Source organism: Molothrus aeneus, chromosome 11 (assembly GCF_037042795.1).
Source record: "Molothrus aeneus isolate 106 chromosome 11, BPBGC_Maene_1.0, whole genome shotgun sequence".
Taxonomy (NCBI): domain Eukaryota; kingdom Metazoa; phylum Chordata; class Aves; order Passeriformes; family Icteridae; genus Molothrus; species Molothrus aeneus.
This window is the reverse complement of record NC_089656.1, coordinates 2,246,923-2,270,529: the sequence shown is the minus strand read 5'-3', so window position 1 is coordinate 2,270,529 and position 23,607 is coordinate 2,246,923. Positions and strand designations below refer to the sequence as shown.

Here is a 23,607-nt window from a genome sequence, read left to right as displayed (position 1 = left end):
GCCTTCGAGCGCTGCCGCAGGACGGGCCGTGGCCCGGCCCGGGGTAAAACCAGCCCGACCAGGGACGGCGTTTTCACCGTGCACCCGCACAGCCGCGGGCGGACACTGGCCCCGGGAGGCGCTGAGCCGTGGCGGGGACACCGCGATTCCCTCACACGGGAGGTACAACCGGGAGCGCTGCGTGTTCCCCGGGGCTCCCGGCCCCGGTCTTAGTCTCAGCCTCAGCCTCAGCCTCAGCCTCAGCCTCAGCCTCAGCCTCAGCCTCAGCCTCAGCCTCAGCCTCAGCCTCAGCTCCAGCTCCAGGTCCAGCTCCAGGTCCAGCTCCAGCTCCAGTCCCCGCCGCCGCCCCCGCGCCGGGACCCGCGGCCGCTCCTCCCCGTCTGGCGCGGCACGGAGGGAATCCCACGGCGGAGGGCGGGGACGGGGCCGTGCCGGGCCCGGCCGGGGCGGGGCGGCCGCAGGAGGCCGCGTCGCCGCTATAAAAGCGGAAGAGGCGGCAAGAGCTCTGCTGCCTTGCCCGGTTCATCCCGCCTTGACTGCTCATCCTGCGGACATGGCGCTGTCTGGCGACCCCCATTTCAAGAAGCTGGTGGAGTGGCACAAGGCCAACTCCTCCAAGCTCGTCCTGCGGCAGCTCTTCGAGGCCGACAAGGATCGCTTCCAGAAGTTCAGGTGAGGCCGGGCGGCCCCACGGCTGAGCGGGGCAGCGGCCGCGGGCCCTGGGGCTGCCGCGCCCGGGCGGTGCCGCGTACGAGGCCCGGGGAGCCGCGGCCCCGGAGGGCGCGGCGCGGCCGGGCCTGGCGGGCAGGGCTGGCGTGGCCCCGCTCCGCTCGCTCCCCCCGCGCAGTCCCGGCGGGGAGCGGATGGCGCACGGCCCGCGGTGCCGTGTCCGCCACGGCGGGGCCGCGCCGGGCCATGCGAGGCCGATGGCGGCCCGGGCACACGCGCCGGGGGGGCCGGGCCGGGGGCGGGGGAGCCGCTCGCAGCGCCCGGGGGGCGGCCGCGCCGCCTGCCCTTGACTCATCCTTGCAGCAGGGTACGTGCCGGGCAGCACAGCGCCCGCTGCGCTCGCACAGCCGCACTGTGGGGCGGCACTCGCAGCCCTCTCGCACGCCGTGCTTAGTCACGATAAGCTCCGCGATAAAATCGCGAGGGGCCGCGCATCCCCCGGAGCCCCCTGCGCCCGTACAAGCCTGCCCTGTGGCGGCAGCGGAGCCGTGAGGGGGTTTAGCCCTCCCTCGCCTCACGCCATCGCTGCTACAGAAAATGCCTTGCAGCGCGTAGGGGAGGAAGTAACAAGTGGAGGCATCGTGATAGCGTTCAGCGCCTTCATCTTGTAAAGTAGAACACGTATTTTCTGTTTGCTGGAGGCCGTGCTGAGAAGGCGCGTGTGTGGTTACGTTGTTGTACTATAGCAGCAGTCGGAAAAGTCTAATATGAGATTCATCCCAAACTTGGGTTTTAAGATGAGCCTGAGTGATAGAGATAAACCGACCTTCCATTCTAGAGTGTTGCGATAAGACTTGTTGCGTGCATCAAGCTTTTCATTCCTGTCCTGCGTAAAGGGATTTTTTTCCCCCTTTTGAGCTCATTAGAAAATTCTTACATTGTAATTAAAAATTGTATATGAAGTCCTGCGTATATATGTATGTGAGATAAAATATTATTTGAATTGATGGGAAAACTATGCTGAATTTTTCAAGTACTGGCTTCACCTGGCCCTTTTAACAGGACTTTTTTTTTATTTTTAAGAAATTGATCAGTAATGTCTTATTAAATCTGCTGGATCCTCACTAATAGACTTAGTTCCCATTGCAAGTTTTCCTTATCTCCAGTATTTTTTTGTGAAATGGTCTTTACTGAGGTTTTTTATTTCAAATACCTCCTCTAATTCATGTCCTTTTGTGCTGCCCATAAGTAAACAGTTGCAGTATCTTAAGATTGCTTCATCTATCTTAATCCATTCTTTTAATTATTTCAGTTCTATTTCCTGCAAAGCCATCTCATTCTAGTCCAGGAGCACTTCCTCATAGCAAAGCACAATTGCTGAGCTGATAGCTTCACTCTTGCCAGTGCTGGCTGCTCTGAGCCAGATCAGCAGGAGGATGGTAGTTAATATCTGTGGAAAACTGTAGTCTGGAGGTTTGGCCACGTGCTCCTGTGTCATTTGCAGCTTCCCTCATGTGAAATTAAGGTTTATGAATATCTTTTCGTTCTGGTAGATGTTGTTGTAAAATCATTGACTTCCTTCCTTTAGAAGGAAAAGAGAAACCTACCCAGGTGAAAGTGCTTCCTGATACTGGTTCTGGAGGAATTTCAGAACTGGTGTGAATAGTTTTTAATCTGAGTATTTTAATCTGGGTACAAGTATCTATTCAATATTATTGGAATAACATTACACTCACTGACTGCATCCTCTCAAATATGTATACAAAAAAATCCTTTCTTCCTTTTTTTTCCTAGTTCAGCATTTATATGTCCTGTTTGCCTGATAAGGAGTGTAGCCACACCTGTAAGAGATCTTTGCCTTCTTTGCCACCCAAGGTGGTGAGGTAAGGCCTGATAGGAACAGGAGTTCTTATCAGTGTGGGTTGTTCACTGAAAGCTGCTGGTTTTGAAAGGGTTAGAAGAGATATAATGCAGCCATCACAATACTCAGCAGGTAAGGGATGTCTGGGTGCTGACACAGTGTTAGAATGACCCTCCTGCTGCTTGGCTTGTCCATTGTCAAGGATAAGAGTAAATGGAAAGTAAGTGCAACTGGAGAATGTGGTGGGAGATGCAATCACTGAGATGCTGCAGGTTGTGGGCAGCATCACTTGGAGGTGGCTGTGGCCTACGTGACGAGGCTCTTGTCCCCCCCTGAGCAGCACCACCACCAGCTGCTGCATTGCAGTGGGTGCTTGGGAGAGCACAGCTCGGCTGCAGGGCTTGGGGCTTCTGTTTGAACAGAGGGTGGATGGATCCACAGGATTGCACTGTACACTCTGTGCTCCACCTTGTGTGTGGCAACTTAAATCTGGTGGCCATTACTTGATTTGGCTTTGCCTGAAAAGTCTTGGGCAGCACATTTCTGCAGTTTCTTCAAATGAGCAGTGGCTTGAATCCAGCCATAATTTCATGAGAGGTTTTGTCTTCTGGTCTAGTGAGATTGATTTTCGTTCATATATATAAAGTAATGAATTCTAGGTGGAAGACATCTCAAGTAAACATGAAATCCTTTTCTTTGTGGAGTAGAACACTTGGAGAGGCTATCAGCTGCTGTTTAATGTAGAAGGAGATTTCCAAGAGTTCTGCTTCTCTGAAGTGAAGCGAAACTGAAGACCTGTTAGTATGCTGATGGTCTTGCTGTATCATTAGTGAAATGTCTTCAAGTCTGAGATGTCTTTAAATAAATTGCATCAAATATCAAAGGCTTGGGTTTTTTTTTTTCCATGCTGTATCTGAGTAACAGTAGTGGCAGGTGAGCCAAACCAGTCCTTCCACTAGGTAGCCATATTTCAGGGCTCCTGGTGCTGGGGGTCAGGGTTTCAGGATTGCTGTTGGCAGCCTGCTGAGGAGAAGGGCGGTTAGCAGCACTGGTACTGCTTTTCCTCACTTATTAAAGAAACACGGTTCTGAGACTGTGCTTGAAGACACCTTCCTTTCCTTATTCATGCTTATACTTTAAGACCATAAGAAGGATGTTACTGTTAATGAACGTTTAATGAAGTTAACAGTAAGTGAAACCACTGAAATGATAAGACCTTGCTGGTTATTACTGTTATTGTGAGTTCAGCTCCATTCTTCCTTTGAAGAGTGTTGCCTGTCATGTTATGTATGAAGAGCAATTTTTACTCTTATTGTTATGAGTGTATGTATTATGTATTATGAGTGTATTATGCTGTGGTGTGTCCCTGTGAATATATATCAGGCATATGTGGTGGCTAAAATAACAGAGCATGTTTCTGTGCTCAGGTATTGAGAAAGAAGCAGCAGGGGACACAATGAACAGAGCAGAAACACAGAATTTAGATGGCTGCAATTTCCTGTGGGGTATGTGGAGCAACAGGGAAAGTGAGATGTGCTTTTATCAAAGGCTGACTTACAGAATTCAGCTCTTCAGTTAGAGTAATTTATAGATTTGGTTGGAAATTATTGCAAAGAAGAAATTGGCAAAAGAATATTGTAAAGGATTAGAGGAACTACAGAACCTTGTATCATATAGATACAAGGATAGTAAATACAAATGGGCTCACTTGGTTTCTGCTGGGCTACCATTGCTGTGTTTCCTCTCAGATGTGAACCTACAAGTGCCTGTATTCTGATGGGTTAGACTGTAGCTTGCAGATAATTTGTTAAATAGTTTGGGGACCTCCACTGAATCAATGAGGGTAGTGAGACTAAACCATGCACAAATGAGATTTAATTCTGCATAGTAGTTGGCAGTGTTTCTGTTCACGATGTATAGATTTTTAAATTAGACTTATTCAAGACTCTGTGTGAAAGAATGACAGGACCTGTAGGAAGACAGTTTAATTTTCCAGCAGCAGAAGAATGTGAAAAGCTCTTTACTGATAATACATTAGGAAAAAGCTGATTATTGCTAGAGAATGCTAGTGGAAACAATATGTGATTGTCCAACTATGCATCAAATATACTTAATTGTGTTTGGGTTTTCACAAGCAGAAAGTGGACACTGTAATTCAGATTGTGGGAAAACATGATTTTCAAAAAAAACAGCAGTCATTTTATGAAACTTTTTGGGCAAATTGGTCACTCTTCTTTACTAACTTAGTCTAATTAGGATTCCCATTATTTTTGTAATCTACAGCAGAGTTACCATTGTCATCCTTAGAACAGTCACCCCTCAGGAATGTGCAATTTAACAACCTGTTGATTTTTGACAGCTTGACCCTGAACACTGACCATGGGGACATCTTGCTGGATTACTCCAAGAACCTTGTTACAGAAGAAGTGATGAAAATGCTGATTGAACTGGTAACTATTTAAAATCTTGCATTAATAAACAAAATAACTTTTACCTGTAACTCACTATTCTAGCACTGTTTATAAACATTAGCTAACATATAAGTTAAAAGGCATCTGTTTACAAGTCTTGGCAGGATTCAAATTCTTGCATTGTCATCTAGCCTTGAGTTACAAAGCCATTTTTCAATGCATATTTGCATAAAAATGTGCTTTGAAAAAGGAAAATAATATTTATTTTTACCTAGTATCTAGTGAGTCTTTTAATCCATCATAATTTGTTTCCCTGTGTTGTGTTAAATGTTCACACTCTTTAATGTAGCTGGACCTTTGTAATATGTGTTGACTTCCACTATTTTAAGAGGAATCTATATTTACCTTTCTCAGGCAAAGTCAAGGGGTGTGGAAAGTGCCAGAGAGCGCATGTTTAGTGGAGAGAAGATCAACTTCACTGAGGTAAGGCTATTTCTGTCCATGGTTCTTTCCACTTTACTTGTGCTTATTATGGATGTTTATGCATCTGTGTAAGCAAAGTCTGAAAAAACTTAACTTTAAATACTTCATTGAAATCCTGAGTGATTGGAATGTTTGCTGCACTACTTCAAGAGAAAATTTTACAGCTCTTCCTAAAAATACCTCCTTCCTTCAGTACATCTTATTTTAGAGATTTTGGTGGTATTTTTTTTTCTCTTCCCTGTTTTGTGGAGAGAAAGATGAGTTAGACCATGCAAAGGACATGGAGCAGAGTATTGCATTACATGCCTTTTGCCTAGTGTTAGTGTTCATAAAGCTTAATAAACTGCCTAAAGGGTGTGAAGGGAGGATTGTGTAAGACCTTCTCTTTTGGACTGTGATGCTGCTTGTTTTTCAGTACAATTAACAGTTGAGACTATAAACAGTCTTAGGAAATTAGCCATGTATTTCAGTAAGAGGATGAGTACCTTCCTCCTTTTGTAGATCTGAAGGCTCTAGTTATGGTTAAATCTTTACTAAAACATATAGAAAACCAACTGTACTTTTTCTGATGTTAAAAATAGGATGGAAACTGGGAACTCCACGGTACAGTGGGTTTAATTAGTCTGCATTAAAAATGAAGTCTACTTAGTATGTTTGAGGCAAATTCAGAGAAACCAGTGTTTCCTTGGAGTTGGCTATTGACTGGTTTAGCTATTGCACAAGCTGTTTGCTTAAAGTAACTCAGCAGTTGGACATTGTATTGTTTGTGAATGATTCATGTTTGTGAAAAGGCACAGACAGAAAGAAATACAGTTTCACTGGAGAAGTGGTTCCTGTTCCTTCTGTATTAATGCCTTCATTTCACAGATGTAGCTACTGAGAAAAGAAAGCAGGGAAAGAGGGTGAGGAGTCTTAAATCTGTCTGGAGGTTTTGTCTCATACTGCCTTTCACTAGCCTCATGGAACACAAATTATTACAGGGTTAGCCTATCTCTGACTGTATTATGGAGTTGTTCCTCATTGTGTACTGAGAGCAGGTGTAGCAGTTGAAGTGTCAGAAGGGTACAGTTTGCACAGAAAGCACCTGAACACGATATCAAACTCTGATGTGTTTCTGCTGCTAGCTCCCTCTTTTCCTGCTGTCTTGATACCACTTCATGTATCCTGTAAGTCTAGAAACACCTCTATCAGGCTGTTCCTCAGTTACTTCCTTCCAGTTCAGAAGTTGACTTAGATGGGGTTTGCCTAATTTTTGTTTGTATAGAATATCAAACCAGGTTGGTTTGGCTCTGGAATAGGAGCACGTGGACAATGTGAAACTGTCAGGTGTTAAGCAGGATGCTGTCAAACAGCATGAATAAACCTAAAGCAGTTGGACATGAGGGAGCTTCTTGATGGCAAGAACTGACTCGTCCACTACTCTTGATCTGCTTTAGAACATTCTTTGGATTTTTATCTGAAGTATTTTAGACTTGTCTGTGTTTTGGTGCTGCAGGCATTGGCTGCATGGTGTGTGCTTATGTGGAAGTTCTTCATCGTGCACCCATGTGTGTCACTGCCAGGTGTTGGTCCCAGACGAGTTAAAACTTGGAGCTTGATATGGTGCAAAGAGTATTACAGGATAACTCATCTGAGCACTCATCATGGGGCCAGGCTCTATAGCCTGCATGGTGTTTGGGGAATACTTCTGCTTAACCATAGAGATCAGGTCAAGTTATGATCAGACAAAGCATCCTTCAAGCCTGATAGTGAGCAGTACTTACCAAATACCATTCCATGGCTGAGTGCTGCAAAAAAATTTCTCTGTTCACCCCAAATCTGAGTGGGTATACTTTAATTAGCAAGTGAAAGAGGGTTTTTGTATTCCAAGTCAGTAACCACAAGCTCAATGATTTTTGAATTAGCATTTGGTATTTAAATCATAACTTGGCAGTTCATATTGTCTGTGTTGTCTTTGTCTCACAGTGCCTCTCATTGTGGAACAATGAGGTAGAGCAGACTAATTTTTTTAATTTGTTCATTAGTATTGACTAATTCCTTCATTCTGGATTAAAACTGTTAAGCTCTTAAAACCACAGGGCAGATTTTGGTGCTTTGACTTATGTGCAGCTGTGGAGAAGTAACATAAATCCTGCATGCTAGGAGATTTTTTCTTATAGCACAACTACTAAATATATTTGGTGTGCAAGTGTTCAGGCAGCATTTAATTGTGGGCAGTGGATAGAGGGATGTGGCTATTGTATTCTTTGTTGTCAAATGCTTAAATTATGTCTCTTCCTATATTAAATGGTGTACTCAGGATAATTGAGAAGATGCCTGAGAAAATAACTTCAGCTGCTTGTTGTAATTGATTTTTTTAGTGTTGTCATCAATAAGAAACAATTTCATTCTTCAATACCTAAAGCATGCCAAAATAAAGATCACTGGGTCATGAATATTGCTGGATTCTGCACTTTTAAAGGGATTTTGAGCCTTTTCTCCCAAGTGAACTTTTCCTTTGCATACTGTGCTGTTGTAAGCCCCTTCCACTGGGTCAGTGGAGTGAGAGGGGGATTGAGGTAGCCACTGATGTGTGTATGCACACACACTGAAAACACTGCTCTCCTAATCCCAGTTAATCTAAAGGGTTTTTAAATCTTGATGACTATACTGCCCTCTGGATGAGGCATCTGAGGCCCTGGGGTGTAACTTGGAGAGAGCCTCATCTCAGTTTTCTCCCCTTGTTTCAGAACCGAGCTGTGCTTCACATTGCTCTGAGAAACCGCTCCAATGTGCCAATCCTTGTGGATGGGAAAGATGTTGTTCCAGAAGTCAACAAAGTGTTGGACAAAATGAAGCACTTCTGTCAGGTATAGTACCACCACAGCTTATTTTTTACGTGTTTCTTTTATACCCAGCCAGGTTCTTACATGTGGATTGTAGACTGGTTCATGTGAATTGGGTCCTTTTTTGAGGTTTACAATAGTTCTGGCTCAAGCATGGAGTTGGAGCTGATTTTATTGATCCACTTTTCTCTCCCTGTTTCTAGTTGGGTTTTTCTTTAATGGGCTCCCTAGATTTTGTTCCTTCAGCAGTAATCTCATGTGTACTTTGGAAGTCTTGTAAATCATTAAGTGCCATTCAAATACTACTTTATTTCTTGCTAATTTTTGAACTAATTGGCTGCACCAGGTAGAAACTGCCACTTAACATTTGTGTAAAATCAGGAGGGAGGTAGGAGTTCCCAGCTCAATTGCAATTTGATTATGCTCTACTTAAATAGTTTCTTAAGGATCTTCTGGGTTTAGGTCAAATTACTTTAATTCTATTCTGTTTGCAGAATACCCACCTGGGTAGTTTTAGTGCATTTTAAACAAGGCTGGGAGGACCTGGACCTGCCTGGTTGCTGTTGTGAGTCTTAGCCAGGTGGTAATGCCCTGTTTCACTGCAAATTCATACTTCTATGCAGAATGAGCTTGCATTCTGTTCTATTCTTAATGATAAATGCCAAAACCACAATAACTGACACCAGTTGGTGTGGATTTGGTACTTTCTTCATATGCTGTGAGACTTGAATGGCCATGGAAATTCTGTGGTGTCTGGCACTGTAGAATTTCTAGCTGATTTAGGTTTTGGTAGTGCAAAACAAGAGTTTTCACTGGTGCCATCCTCTTGTTTGCTCTATGGTTTCAACTATCAGAACATGTGAATATCACTTTCATGTGGATGTATCTTCTCTGCAAAATAAAAATCATGTTAAGCAGTTTCTTTAAAAATATTAACAAAGATGCTGGTTTCAGTTGACTTAGAAGATGGGATTTTGAGACTATGGCAGCATCATCTATGGGGTACAGGAATGCTGTTAGTAAAATGGATTTTCTGTTTGGAAAAATGAAAAGTTTAAACATTTGTAGCAAAGGAGAGCGAAAATCAGCATAACTAAACACCATGTAGAAAAATTGCTTTAGAACTGGGGAATGTACTTGGAAGTATTCATGACACCAGGAAGATTGCTTTTGTGATTGGAGCAGATTGAATGCAGAGGTGGTAGATGATGGACAAAATTTAATGTAGAGTTTCAGTTAATGTTTGGAATTTTGTTTTGTTTCAGTGATGCTTAAAGAACAGGAATAGAGCAGGAACTTAGACCATGTGCTGTTAAGGTGCAGCCCAGAAATAAATCCTAATGCAAAGCAAACTTGCAAGAGAAGCTTTTAGAATCGTTTGCCAATAAATCTCTTATCTCTGTGGCTTTATTCATACTGTCTTCCAGTTTAGTTAGTGAAGCTCTTTCTAATGAAAGACACTTGAAGAACAGCTTCAGGTTGAAATATTTGTTGCACATAGTTTAATGCCCAAGATTTTATCATTTTTGGATAGATGTCTCTTGCCTTAGCAAACACTATAAATGCTACAGCAGTTCACACAGTAGAGGGAGAGTTTTAACTGCATTAAGTGTTTGATGTTTCAGTGTGGTTTTGCTTCTATCTTAGGCATAGTACAATGTCTGGCTAAGAAGGTGGCTCTGAGTGTAGGCCTTAAGGTCTAGAGGTTTGAAAGCTGTATTTGGCAACTTTCTACAACAATACCTGAAAACAAAGCCTGTTTGCTGGTCCTGGGTTAGCATCAGTAGCTTTAGTGCAAGTATAAAATGGTCATTGTGTCTCTTGTTAATTTTTTTGCCCCAGAGGGTCCGCGGTGGTGAATGGAAAGGCTACACTGGCAAGGCAATCACTGATGTGGTCAATATTGGCATTGGTGGCTCTGACTTGGTAAGCTCCTGACTTCTATACACCCTGCCCATCTCTGTGTGCATGCTTCCAGTGAGGATAAAATCTAATTGTGGCTTCTATGCAGGGCCCTCTGATGGTAACTGAAGCCCTGAAACCGTATTCCAAGGGAGGCCCTCGTGTCTGGTTTGTATCCAACATTGATGGTACTCATATAGCCAAAACCCTGGCTGAACTCAAACCTGACACTACTCTCTTCATCATTGCATCAAAGGTATGTCTGACACAAGCTCTGCCTTGGCCTGTTCTGCTGTACAGAGTTCAGTCAGGAGGGAGGGCTGTCCACAGGAATATCCAGACCAGGGGCTTGCAGTGTGGATTCTTTCTAAACAGGCCTGTTGTGATTCTTTCTGAACTTGCAGTACAAGGTTGTGTTGGCTGCTGAAATACTTGGGGATCTGTAAGTCAAATGCTGAGAATTACTTAACCTAAATAAGATACAGGAACAATTCCATGTTGTCTGGGGTTTATTTCTCAGTCAATGCAAGTTTTAGCTTTATTCACAAAAGTTTATTTTCCTGCATTTCTCTGTAGGTGGAATGGAGGATCCAACGTAGTTATTTCTTTGAAGTTCTGGATATTATTTCATTCCTAAAGGACTTTTGATCCTTTATTTTATGTACAGTGTACTTGTTAAATGCTGGTTTTTTGCATTAATGAATTGCATGTACTTTAAGAATCTCCATTTTATAGGGCAGTCACAATACCTTCACCTAAATAACTTCAATGCTGAGTTCCTTGAGCACTATAAATGCTAAGCTGCTTTACTTAGAGGTAAAGATAGGTGTCATCTTATGAAGCAGCAGCAGCTTATTTCTGACTGCAGACTGAATAGCTGCCTTTAAGTCTTGCCTTGCTAAGAGCTGACTCTGTAAGCAATAATTGCCAGCAGCCCTCTCCCTCTGAGGAATGCTTCTGTCTGAGCAGAGGAAGGAGGTGGAGACAAACTTCATGGTTATGTAACCTGGGTTGCCTTCGTTTGTCAAGCACAGTAGAACCTTTCTGCTGATGGAGGCAATCTGCAGCAAGTGAATGTGTGTGCAGTGCTGGTCATGCTCTGCACGGTGCTCACGAGCTTATCTTGGCACTGCTGCAGCTGAGCAACAGCTTATGGAGCAATAAGGAAACTGCACAAAGTAATACTGATGGTCACTTGCAATCACTGAGTCCAGGGATCACGGTTCAAAGGCTTAGAAAACTGCCAGATTGAAAGAGTAACACTTGAGTTTGTTTGCCAGACTGTAGTTAGCTAATTGGATATGTTTGGAAGAGGATGAATGGCATTTTTTTCTTTCCATAACAGGCTTATGTTTCATAATGAAGTATTTCTGGAGATGGATGAGAGTAGGATGAATCTAGTGTTCACCCTTAAAGCTAAATTTTGATGGCTGAATAAATCAGAATGGTTGTAGATACTTGCAAAACTGCATGACTGAACTTCTGTGCACACTTCATAAAGCAGGAAAATTTTTTCCTCTAATCAGCAAAAGAAAAATTATGACAAGAGTCTTGGCAGAAATGAGTGCTCATCCATGAAAAAGTAGGAATTGAAGAACAATAGGACAGTCCCGCTGGGTTATCCTGTTTAGATGTTCAATTAGTTTCTTTTTAGTTGAACAGTAAAACTTCAGTCTTTTACTAAAAAATTAAAGTAGAGGACTTTAGTCTCAAGGTTTTACAAAACAGTTTGGGGAATGGGAAGGCAGGAGATGGGGAATAGTTATTCCAATTTCAAATACATACTAGCTTAAAACTAGATGGGTAAATCTAGCAATATTAGTGTTTACTGGATTCATAAGCTTGCTTTTTTTCTGTAATCTGGCAGCAGCTGTGTGTTATGAACATCTAGAATCACTCTGCTCTAGTTATCTGAGATGTGATGCTTTAGTAACCTGAAGTTGTTTCCATGTTAAGAACAGTTTTACTTATTTGCTTTCCACTGTGCAGACCTTCACCACACAGGAAACCATCACCAATGCAGAAACAGCCAAAGAGTGGTTCCTGCGTGCTGCTAATGATGTAAGTCTGAGATGGAAGCCTAAGTAACAGAATGCAGCAGTTTTTGTTGTGCAATTTCTTTCCAATCATTCTGTGTGCCTTGGAGCAGAGCCAGTAACAGCCCAAACATCAGCTTAGCAAATGATCATTGATACAATGCTAAATGCATTTGTACTTAGATCATTTCAGGGCTTTGGTAATGACAGGCTGTTTTGTCCAATTGAAGTGATAACCCGCTAGTTTTTCATTATAAATGGTTCTCCTGCATTGTTCCTCCAAATCTTGCCTGTTAAGTAATAGAATGTAGTGTTTGCTTAGAGATAACCAATAATTTGCTAGAACTACTAGTAATGAAAAAACAAGAATAATGCGTGTGGTACTACCTTTAAATTATTGCCAAATCTTTAAAAACTAGAGGTGAAGCTATGGTTGGAACAATACACTGACATTTCTATGGCAGATGGCTGTGCTATGAATAGAAACCTTGTGTTTGGCTCATTCTGTCCTATTTTGAACTCTTAAAGTAATAAAGCAGATAGTGCCTGTTCAGGTAATTAAGATGGGCAGTGACCTGTTCCCAGTCAGGGTAGCTGTACTTAGTTTGAAAGCTGGGCTCTGAAATTCCTCCTTACACTCAGACAACTCATCCTTATCACAGCACCTTCTAAAAGACTGAAGTGTGCCTCTGGAGCTTGACATTTATCAGTAATTCCAATTGTCTTGGTTTTTTGCCCCTGGCTGGAAGGGTGGTGGGTGTACATTGAGCTCCATCTGCTCCAGGGCTGTGGTGGTGGTGTCCAGGCTGGGAACACACTGAAGGAGAGGCTGTGCCTCTCTCTGGAGGCTTTGATGGGAATGCCCCAGAGGGTTCTCTTTGGGTATGCTCCCAAATCCCACAGTGAATGTGAATAAGATGATTTCAAATTAATAACAACTGATGATTGTCAACAGCATTTTGTTTAAATGGTAGTGGATCAGCTTTATAACCAGAAATGAAAGTAGTTAACATTGTAGATCTAACTATTTTTTTTATTTTTATTAAGCCTTCAGCTGTGGCCAAGCATTTTGTTGCCTTATCTACCAATGCTGTAAGTATAGTCAATCTAGTTAATTTTTCCTATGTACCTTTAAGGCAGCCTTACCTTAAAATCTAGCAAGGAAGTCTGTCCTTTAAGATGCTTGAATTCCAAATTTTAGCATTCCTTCTGAATGGAAACCTATTTTTTCCTACTCAGAGTAACTGAAACACTTCTAAAGTATTGAGCTGTACTAAGACTGGACTTTGATTATAGATGTGTGCTTCTTCTGCTAGAGTTTTAAATCTGAAATCAAGAGCTCTTGTGCTTGGAATGACTTGTTATTAATGAGTGTTACCTCTAATTGCCTAAGTTGTGTGACTGCAGTTACATAAGCAAATGTTATTCCAAACTCCAGGTAAGAGCTGAAATAGTGCAGGCAGTTTGAAAATGCTTATGATGAGCACACTGTGTGGTGCTTCATGCAAAAGTATGAAGCAGAGAGACTGTCAGTAACTAGAAAAGCACTGCAGTCATTGGCAGGGTGTCAGGGACTGACATTATGCTTCTGGTAAATGTAAACTGAGTGTCAGTCCAGCTTTAACTCTATGGCCACTTAGATTCATCAGGAAATGAATGTATGTCCTTGATTTTTTAATAGTGAGTAGTGACAGTTATTTCTGGAAATGAAAATGTAATTTTTGTGATGGATGCAATGCTTTTTTAAAATAGATGTAGTGTAGGATTGTTTATTTAATAGATATCAAACTTGCATTTGCTTGCTTGGTATAAAGCTTTTTATGCTGTTGGTTTTACTGATGGTGTTTTTTCATGTTGATTTTAGCCTAAAGTTAAAGACTTTGGAATTGACCCAGAGAACATGTTTGAGTTTTGGGATGTAAGTAAATGTCTGATATTATGTGGTAGATGTGAACTGTTAGCTTTTTCTGAAGCAAGTAAGATGATTCCAACTAGATGTCTTGGAACTGCAAAAGCAGTTTCTAAAACAGCAGCTCCTAAATTATAGGAGTTGTATTCAGTGCACTTCAATACCTGAAAAGCTCTGACTAAAGGCAAATTGACAACTCTTTCTCAGTCTGTTAAAATTTTCCAGTCAAAGGTCTGAAGAGGAGTCCTCCATGTTTTTGGCTGTCTAATCAGCTGTGAGTAACAGGAGATAGTCTTGACTTACTGCTCTATGCAAGTAGTTATTATAAGCTGTGACATTTGCCTCTTGGTGTCTATGGTATATAACCTAGGCCTGGTAAAGGTCAGACATCAGAAATGGGAGCCTGATTGGAGATTTTGTAGCAGATGCATATTTTAAGTATACTGCCCTTAGTCTTGGTCCTTATACTTAATCAGAAACAGGTTGGTATGTCTCATTGACTAATTGCCTGACAAATAAGCTGCTGTTCAGAAGTTGTTTGGAATGTTACCTTTCCCAAGTGTCAGAATTTTGCTGAAGCAGGCTTTCCCTTTAGAGGAGTGACTTTATGAAAGCAGTTATACAAGCTATATATAACAAATTAAGGATTTGGAAGTTAACTGGAATCAAGCTATTTAGTTAAGAGATGTTATAAAAATTGGACAAGTAGGATAACTTCAGACTGCAGGTTCTCCTGACTATGCCAAATATATACAGTGAACTGTCACCAGAAGGAGTATTGATTTTGCTGGGAACAGTCTAAGCACACACTGCTGTTTTCTAATAGTTTGAATGTAAAAGCCTTGCACTTCTCCATCTCAGCTGTTTCTTGTTTGCAGTGGGTTGGTGGTCGCTACTCCCTGTGGTCTGCCATTGGTCTCTCCATTGCCCTGCATATTGGTAGGTGTTCCTGGGATGTCACTGTGCCAAGAATTGCCCTGTTTGCTTCAGGAATGTAACTATGGAGTGCATTACCAATAGTGGATTGTGAATCAGATTTGGGGCAAATACTATATGTGGGTGCTAAAAAATGATCTGGAATGTAATGGAAACGTTGGTATTTTAATACTGCAAATACGGTTTTGGAACTTACCCCGTATTTGGGGACGATTAGTCAAATTGCATTGCTTTAGTCACAAAGCCAAAAGTGCCTGATTTATGTAAAGCTGTAGCAGGGTTGAAAATCAGACCTTGCATCTGACACTGCTAAACCTGAAGCAGAGTATTTAGTATCTGTGAGTATACACACACTAACACCAAAATCCTGTCTCTGGTTCTGCATATGAGCTCTGTTTAGCACTGTTAACAATGTCCTTCTGCTATTAATTCCTTTTGCTCCCAGTACTTTGTCTAGGCTATAGGGCCTGATGATTACATTTGTTCCCTCTTCACTGCTTTCAGATGTTTAAAGTCTGAAACTATAATGTCATTTATTTTTCTAGGCAAAAGCTAGAATTCCCTTAGACTGGGATTAGAAGAATAACATTGGGTTTGATGTTTTTTGGAATTATATGAATAGGAGTTTTCATGTGTAGAAAAACCTATTATAAGAGCAAAATAAACAAGTCAGGCACTTACTGTTTCATCTGCAATAAACTGTTCACTGCTGCTGTCAGGCAGATTTGGTGCTGACTGCTGACATGCCAGCCTATCTCCACTTCTTTCTCTTAGGCCCCTCAACTGGCACAGCTGGCCTCTGACCACAGGTAGAGCTGCTGCTTTGAGTCCAAACACTTCACCTCCCAATTGCTATGTATGAATCAGGATTTCTGTTTTTTCAAGAAAGATTAGCCGTTAAACTATTCATTTGGGAAAGTGAGTGGAGGTTTAGATACCATAACTGAAAAGCAAAGGAAGCTCAGGTGAATTGTTAGCAAGAACAGGGAAGGGAGGGGTAGCCTTTTTCTTTGAGAATATCTTATTAGAGCTGTTTCTCCTCACACCAGTGCAGAAATCCCTGCTGTGCTAGCCTTGCCCTGTTTTTTTGGCAGATGTGTCTCCCACTGGCTGTGATTAAGTGTTCAAATGTGCTAAAAACTATGTGGCCTCAAAGTAGGCTCTGTATTAAAGGCCTCTGTTTTCCTTCTAGTTGCTCATTCTGCCTGGGGATTTTAGGCAAAGGTTTTTGAATTATGTTTCATGAAGTTGGACTTGCTCTGAAGTCTGGCTTTAAGCATAAGTGAATGTCTGGCTTATGGGATGCAATATCAGGAGAAGTCTGAGTGCAGCTTTAAACTTGATTAGTAGTTGGGAGCCTTGCTGCATACAAGGAATCAAAACTGTTTCTCAGTTGTGTCTATAGGAAAAATAAAGCTTGAGTTGTAATAGTAAATAAAAACTGACTTCTTTCCATTGTTAGGTTTTGACAACTTTGAGAGTCTGCTTGCAGGAGCCCACTGGATGGTGAGTGTTGGATGCTCATTTCAGATTGTTCCTCTTAAAGAGTTGTTAGTAAGGAAATGGAAGGCACATTGATTGTCCAGCTGCCCACGTCCTCATCAATGATGATAAAATGACAGTTTGTGGGAAGCCTGCACTGGATCAACACAACACTATAAACAATGTAGGAGTTGGGAGGGATGGCAGTTGCTTTGTCAGAAGTGTAACTTTGCTTTGTGTGGTGCAGGATAATCACTTCCACACTGCCCCCCTGGAGAAGAACGTGCCTGTTCTGCTGGCCATGCTGGGGGTGTGGTACATCAACTGCTACGGCTGTGAGACGCACGCCCTGCTGCCCTATGACCAGTACATGCACCGCTTCGCTGCCTACTTCCAGCAGGTAGGGCTGGCCACAGCTTGCAGCCAGTGCAGAGAACATTCTGCCCTGGTTCAGCATCCTCAGTGCATGAGGGAGATAAAAGTGCAGTCACTTAATGCATGCCTTCAATTGCCTCGAGAGACTGGTGCCAGGATCGATACCAGCTTATTTCCTCACTTAAAGACCTTTGTTCCTCATATGTCTGTTATCTTGACGTCCATAAATGAGTCAGCTGTATCCCTCATGCTTAGAAAATTCCTATAAACAAGCACTGTTTATTGTAGTTGAAGTATATATGGAAACTGAGTGATCCTCCCCTTCCCTTCTTCAGGGTGATATGGAGTCTAATGGCAAATACATTACCAAGAAAGGCTCTCGTGTGGACTACAGCACTGGCCCTATTGTGTGGGGAGAGCCTGGCACCAATGGGCAGCATGCTTTCTACCAGCTCATTCACCAAGGTGAGCAAACTGGTCAATACCTTGTTCTGGAATTCAAGTCTGAATGACTGCAGGAGGCTGCTGAGTTTACACTTGTTTAGAGGTTGGACCCCTGTCTAACCTAGCATCACATTGCTGTGGGGTTTTTAATTAGTAGCTTGTGAAGGCTACAAGATGCAGGTTTTAACTGCACTAAGGAGGTCAAACAAAGCTGGAACTCCTGAGCTGTATTGTTACTTCCCCCTGCTGCAAATAATAATGCTCTTCTATAAAGCTTGTACAAATGACTGAGTCTTCCAGCAACTCTGAAAATGGGGTGAGAAGTGAAGGTTTTCTAAGACTTACCTGATGCAGAGTTATTGACCTGTTTTTTTTTTACAGGAACTCGCATGATTCCCTGTGACTTCCTGATCCCAGTGCAGACCCAGCACCCCATCAGAAATGGCTTGCATCACAAGGTGAGTTCTTTGTCAGGGCACCACATTTCTTGTGGCTCAAGGCACTGAGGCTTACTTGGTATTGCAGTATGTGATATTTCTAACTGTCCCTTTGAAACTATACACAAAAGCTCTGTCAACATTCACAACAGATTTAAAAGTACCTAGATTATAATTGCCATTTATAGGTAATATGTAATGCAGTGGTATGTTTATTCTTGAAGGAATTGCAGTGGCAGCTCAGTGGTGTTTCCTGTGGGCCTACTGAAGCTGGAAAGAGTTGAGTGAGCAATTAAGTGTTTAAAATTCCTTGAAGAATTTTAAGGAATGTAGTTCTTGGAGGGTAGAAAGAAGCAAATTCTCAGACCTGATGTGGCACCATCTCTGAGGAAGCTTTCAAGAATTAAATTCTAGAACAAAATTTGGTGAATGTAATGGTATGGCTGGGTTGATGGCCTTCTACACAGATCTTGATAACCTGTCCAGTTTTCAGTTTATCATCTGACTAAGGATTTTCAATGAACTAAGATTTTTCTTAACTTCCAAGGGGGAAACATGTTCAGGTTAACTATTTTCTGCATACTTCACAAAAAGAATCTTTAGTCACTAAATTTCACTCTTGTCATGATTTCAGATTACAAGTGCTCTTTGTATTGTGTAATAGTAATCTTTTTGTCAAGTAAGACTAAATATAGGTGAAAATTGGAAATATGAATTCACAAAAGAAGAGGGGAAAAAAGGTTTCATTTGGCTGTAAAAGACTTACTGTGTCTTCAGGTAAAATAAAACCACAAATTTGCTGTCTAACATTAGATAGGGAGCAATAAGTTGGAACCTTGCACTGCATTGGTAGGGATTGGTGTATGGTAAACTGTGGGGATTTTCCTGCATACAGATGACCAAATACATCTTAGCTGGGTTACCTTTGACTAATCCTAGTACCTGGCTCTCCATGAGATGGTGTAGAATGAGATAAAATCATAGATTATACTGGGTGAAAGGGCTGTGTGAAGTCCAGGCTCCTCTGGTGCCTTTGGGACACTGGCTGCCAGCTTCAGCAGGAGCAGGATTCTGCAGAACTGTCCTGGTTATCTTTGGATGCATGGACTTTAGCACATGTGTTAATAGTAACTGAGTCCCCTGGCACTCTGAGGTAAGAAGCAGTAGCTAAAACTGATACATTTTTTACTGCCAATGTTAAAACTGATACATCTTGTACTGCCACAGTGCTAAAATGAACTGGGAAGTCTAGACTAGGTCTTGGTATGGGCTCAAGCACCAGGTACCAGTATTCCAGCTATGCAAACAGTAACTGGTGTTTCTTTCTACCTGCTAGATCCTTTTGGCCAACTTCCTGGCTCAGACGGAGGCCCTGATGAAAGGGAAGACTCCAGAGGAGGCGCGCAAGGAGCTGCAGGCGGCCGGGCTGAGCGGGGACGCTCTGGAGAAGCTCCTTCCCCACAAGGTGCCCGGGGGGCTGTGCTGGGGGTGACAGGGCAGCCTGGATGGGGTGGCACTGATGGCACCTTGGCAGGGCACTGGGAGCAGGCTGTGAGCACGCTGTGGCTCTGAGGCCTTGGAGGTGCTCCAGGGAATGTGGGCTATCTCAGCCCAGTGACTCTTGGGTTACTTCTTGTAGGCCACAGTGGCCAGCAATGGTGCTTGGGACATATTTTCCATTGTGTTTGTAAAAAAACATGGGAATTGTACAATTTTATGGTTGAAGGCCTTTAAAGCTTTCAGAACTTGGTATTTGCTGCTAATGCAAATAGTCCAGTGTGGACTCCAACAAAGACAAAACCTGCAAGTTTCTGATGTACTTTTTACAACATACTGGGTGACAATGTATCTCTTGTTTTGAAAGGTCTTTGAGGGAAATCGGCCAACCAATTCCATCATGTTTACAAAACTCAACCCCTTCACCCTGGGAGCCATCATTGGTAAGTAAATACATTTCTCATCTGTGAATTCTAATGAAGACTTTGTGATCGAGTTTATTGATAAATCTCTTTCTGCTTATAGCCATGTATGAACACAAGATATTTGTTCAAGGAGTTGTCTGGGACATTAACAGTTATGACCAGTGGGGGTAAGTTTCCTTGGTTTGTTTCTTGTATACTTCTTGACAGATTCTTGAATCTATCATGAGTTAGAGAAAAGACCATCAAAAGGGTTTTATACTTGGAGCACATGATTATGGGATAGTTACAAATGAAAACAGATTTTCTGGGGATAGGTTACCATGCTATAATGCATAATGACTTGTAGATAACAATTCTGGCTAAGGACCTCTGTTGAATTTAGAAAAATACTGTGAATGTAAAAAAGATGCAGTAGTGAGGAAAACAGTCAAGAAGGCTGAACACATGTTCTGAGAATTAGGAAAGGAAATGTTTTCCCTATAGCATGGAAAAAAGAATTATTTTACCTCTAGATTAGTAGGCAGTTTGAGTGGCATCTGATGAGCAAAAGATTGATTACCTCTTAATTTTCCTGTGCTGGAGAGACAGCATTTCTGGCAGAGGTCTTTGTATGCAGCAGCCCTTGGTTTCATGCAGGCTGCATCTGTGACTGAGGGCTGTGCTGGAGCTCCATGTGTGCAACAGCAGCTTGGGGGATTCTGTCACTGTGTCACTGAAAAATTCAGGCAGGAGTTAATCAGGTTCTTTCATCTGTAATATGACCTGTAAACATACTGTATGGCTTAGGTAGAGGGATTGGGAAATAAGATTTTTCAGGTGCAGCCTGCCTGTGCTGTGAGGGGTTGTTCTGAAGAGCACATTTGCTCCACAGGTGTAGAATATCAGTTTACACTAAGCTGCCTTCATCTTTGTATGCATTGTTTGGTGCTGTGCTACCACAGCTTGTTCTATAACCAAATACTGTAGCAGAACATGAAAATGGCAGACTGTGTCTAGTACAAGCTGATGCCTGCTATAAACTCTGAGGTCAGGAGTGTGGTAGGAATAAATACAGCTTTTACTGCCACAGATGAAATTCCAGAATGGCATCCAAAACTACAAGGTGGGGATGCTGTAGAACCAGCCTTGTTTCTTGCAGCTGTTGGAATATCCTAGATTCTTAGACAGTGGGGCTGTAACTCCTGGATAGGTGCTGGGGGTGCTTCCAGGCTGTAGCTCAGCTGGGCATTGTTTGGGTGACACAAATCAGTGTTCTGAGCACTGTCCTGTTTAACAGTGAACAGGAGCCAGCTGAGTGCACTCTGCACTGGGGCAGGCTGCATAACACAAGTGACTACCGAGGTGAAAAGATTCTGCTTGACTCTGAAAACAGAATATTCTCTTAGACATCCTGTAATTTGAGCTGTCTGCTCAGCTAAGGAACAATGATAACTCCAGTTTTTCATGAATGACACTGAGTTAAATACTTCAAGAGTAATTTTTGAGGGATAAAACATCAGATTGTTCACTGGGAGGTTACTTTTTACTGGCTTCTATTTTTAATATCAATGGCTTATAGTAAATACTGTAAGTTTTTAGCACTAACATTGCTTTTTCTTTCTTCTCCTGCTTTTATAAATGCAGAGTTGAGCTTGGAAAACAACTTGCCAAGAAAATTGAGCCTGAACTGGAGTCAGATGCTCCAGTGACATCTCATGATAGCTCAACAAATGGGCTCATCAATTTCATCAAAAAACACAGAGCTTGAAATGAAACACTTAGAGGACATCGACAATCTCACCACCGAGTACCCAAATCTGTTGTAGATGTGCTTTTTTTAGCCACTTTTAACAAAAATAGCACTTTACAGATGTAGCTCTCTTCACTTGTTGCAGTTAATCTTGTTGCGTCAAGTGTTACAAATGAAACTAGTTCTGTGAAACCCTGAGATTGTATAGTTGCTTTCTATTTCTGTGGCTGTTAATCTGTAAAGTGCAGCTGGTATATTCCTCGATTCTTTATCCCTCAACTTCCTTAAAGATGGTCACCTACTGATACTAGAAAATAAATGGTATGGTGGATGAGTAAAACTTCTTCACTCTATTTTTGAAGTGCAGCCCTAGTAACATTTGCCTCACTCACTGTGTAAGGTCCTCTGAAGCCAAGTGAGCCGACTTCTGTCTTTTTGGACTGGTTCTACTCTAAGCTGGAAACTAGAATGTGTTTAAAGAATCAGACCTACAGCTGTAGGTTGTTCAGTTACATTTCATCCCTTTTGAGCAAGATACAGACTTTTTTTTTCCCCCCAGTGCTACTGTGAAAATCCAAGTTTACTGATGTTTGGTAAAAGATTTCCTGTTTTGTCTGTAAGCTATGTGGACAGCTATCCAAAAAGGAAGAAGGTTCCTGAAGAGACAGTGGTATCTTAACTTTTCCAAACAGTTTTCCAGAGTTTGTGAAGCAAAAGCTTGGGATCACTTGGAGAACAAATGGTTTTGGTATCCTCCAGGGGCAATTTCTCACTGTTTAATCAGCATCACTCTCTGACAACAACAGTGAAAGAAATAGAGAAACCTGTTGTCAATATGTTGTTTATCCTCTTTTTTGTTCTCTACTACTGTTAACCTCCTTGCTAGCAAATTGGCATGCTCTGGCTATTGTTCTGTAACACCTTTAATAAAGGTAAGACACAAGCATTAAAAGGACACTTTGGTTCTCATGGCCCCAATGGTGACTGCGCGGTGTGGGCTGGAAGCCCTCAGTGCCCATCTTTGCCGGGCAGCTTCACTGTCAGGGTTGGGTGCTGCGGGCTGAGCCTGCCTGCTCTGGCACCTCCGCGGTGCTTCACCCGCTGCCTGCAGAGCTCAGGCCCGATGGAGCAATGTTTCTATAGGAAGAGAGAGCCCGCTAGAGGAAAGCGGCCTGTTCTCACCGGGGCTCTAACGCTCTCCTTCCCTCCCGCGGCTCCCTGCGCGGCCGGGCTGGACCTGAGGGGCCATGGCCGCGCGCGGGGCGCCCCCTGCCGGCGCAGCCCTCAGCGCTCAGCCCGCCCCCTCCGCCGCCATGAGGGAAAGGCTGGGGAGCGCTGTGCGGGTCCGAGCCCGCCGCTGCCCGCCCCGTCACCCCGGCTCCGCCGCCATGAGGGAAAGGCTGGGGAGCGCTGTGCGGGACCGTGCCCGCCGCTGCCCGCCCCGCCACGCCCGGGCTCCGCCGCCATGAGGGAAAGGCGGGCGGGCACCGTGCGGGACCGGCACCCCCTGGGCTCCGCGGCCATGAGGGAAAGGCGGGCGGGCACCGTGCGGGACCGAGCCCGCGATGTCCGCACCGCCAGCTCGGGCTCCGCCGCCATGAGGGACAGGCGGGCGGGCACCGTGCGGGACCGGCACCCCCTGGGCTCCGCCGCCATGAGGGACAGGCGGGCGGGCACCGTGCGGGACCGAGCCCGCGATGTCCGGACCGCCAGCCCGGGTTCACCCTCGCCAGGGGCTGCTCGGGGCCGGAGCGCCGCGGGGCTGCGGGCAAACACAGCATGAGAGCCGTAAAGAGGCTTTAAAAAGAGCTGGTTTTCCCTGCACTGCTTGAGGAGGCTACAAGTAATGTGCAAGGGAGGGTCTGTGGCTGCGATTTGAAGAGGAGACGGTGCAAAACCCTCATAGGGTTCAGGAACCTGCTGTCAGTGACAGGAGATTTTTGTGGCCTCTGGGTCTTTGCCTTTCCCTTGCAGGGACTCTGCACTGACCTGTGCCCTGACACATGGCCCTGACACGCAGCCACTTTGTGACTCAGTTTCCTGAGCTCCACTGAACTGGTTTAAATCCTTCAGTTTAATATCTGGCCACCACATTCCTGAAAGAATAAAAGTGATTTCTGCATAAATTGTGCTCTGGTAATGAGAAATTCCAACACATTCAAGTACATCTGGGATAATTGTAATGA

At 43.4% G+C, this 23,607-nt stretch overlaps 1 protein-coding gene across 1 annotated transcript; it reads left to right on the top strand.

The window, feature by feature from the left end:
* The first annotated feature begins 442 nt into the window (after positions 1-442).
* On the top strand, positions 443-22,376 carry GPI (glucose-6-phosphate isomerase). The gene is made up of 18 exons (XM_066557328.1): positions 443-672; positions 4,890-4,980; positions 5,356-5,424; positions 8,154-8,273; positions 10,092-10,175; positions 10,261-10,407; positions 12,141-12,212; positions 13,235-13,279; positions 14,052-14,105; positions 14,975-15,035; positions 16,495-16,538; positions 16,762-16,914; positions 17,225-17,354; positions 17,715-17,791; positions 19,107-19,235; positions 19,635-19,710; positions 19,793-19,859; positions 21,316-22,376. Exons 1-18 carry the CDS (start codon positions 554-556, stop codon positions 21,437-21,439), a joined length of 1,662 nt encoding a protein of 553 aa, XP_066413425.1. The 5' UTR covers positions 443-553; the 3' UTR covers positions 21,440-22,376.
* Positions 22,377-23,607: the final 1,231 nt, after the last annotated feature.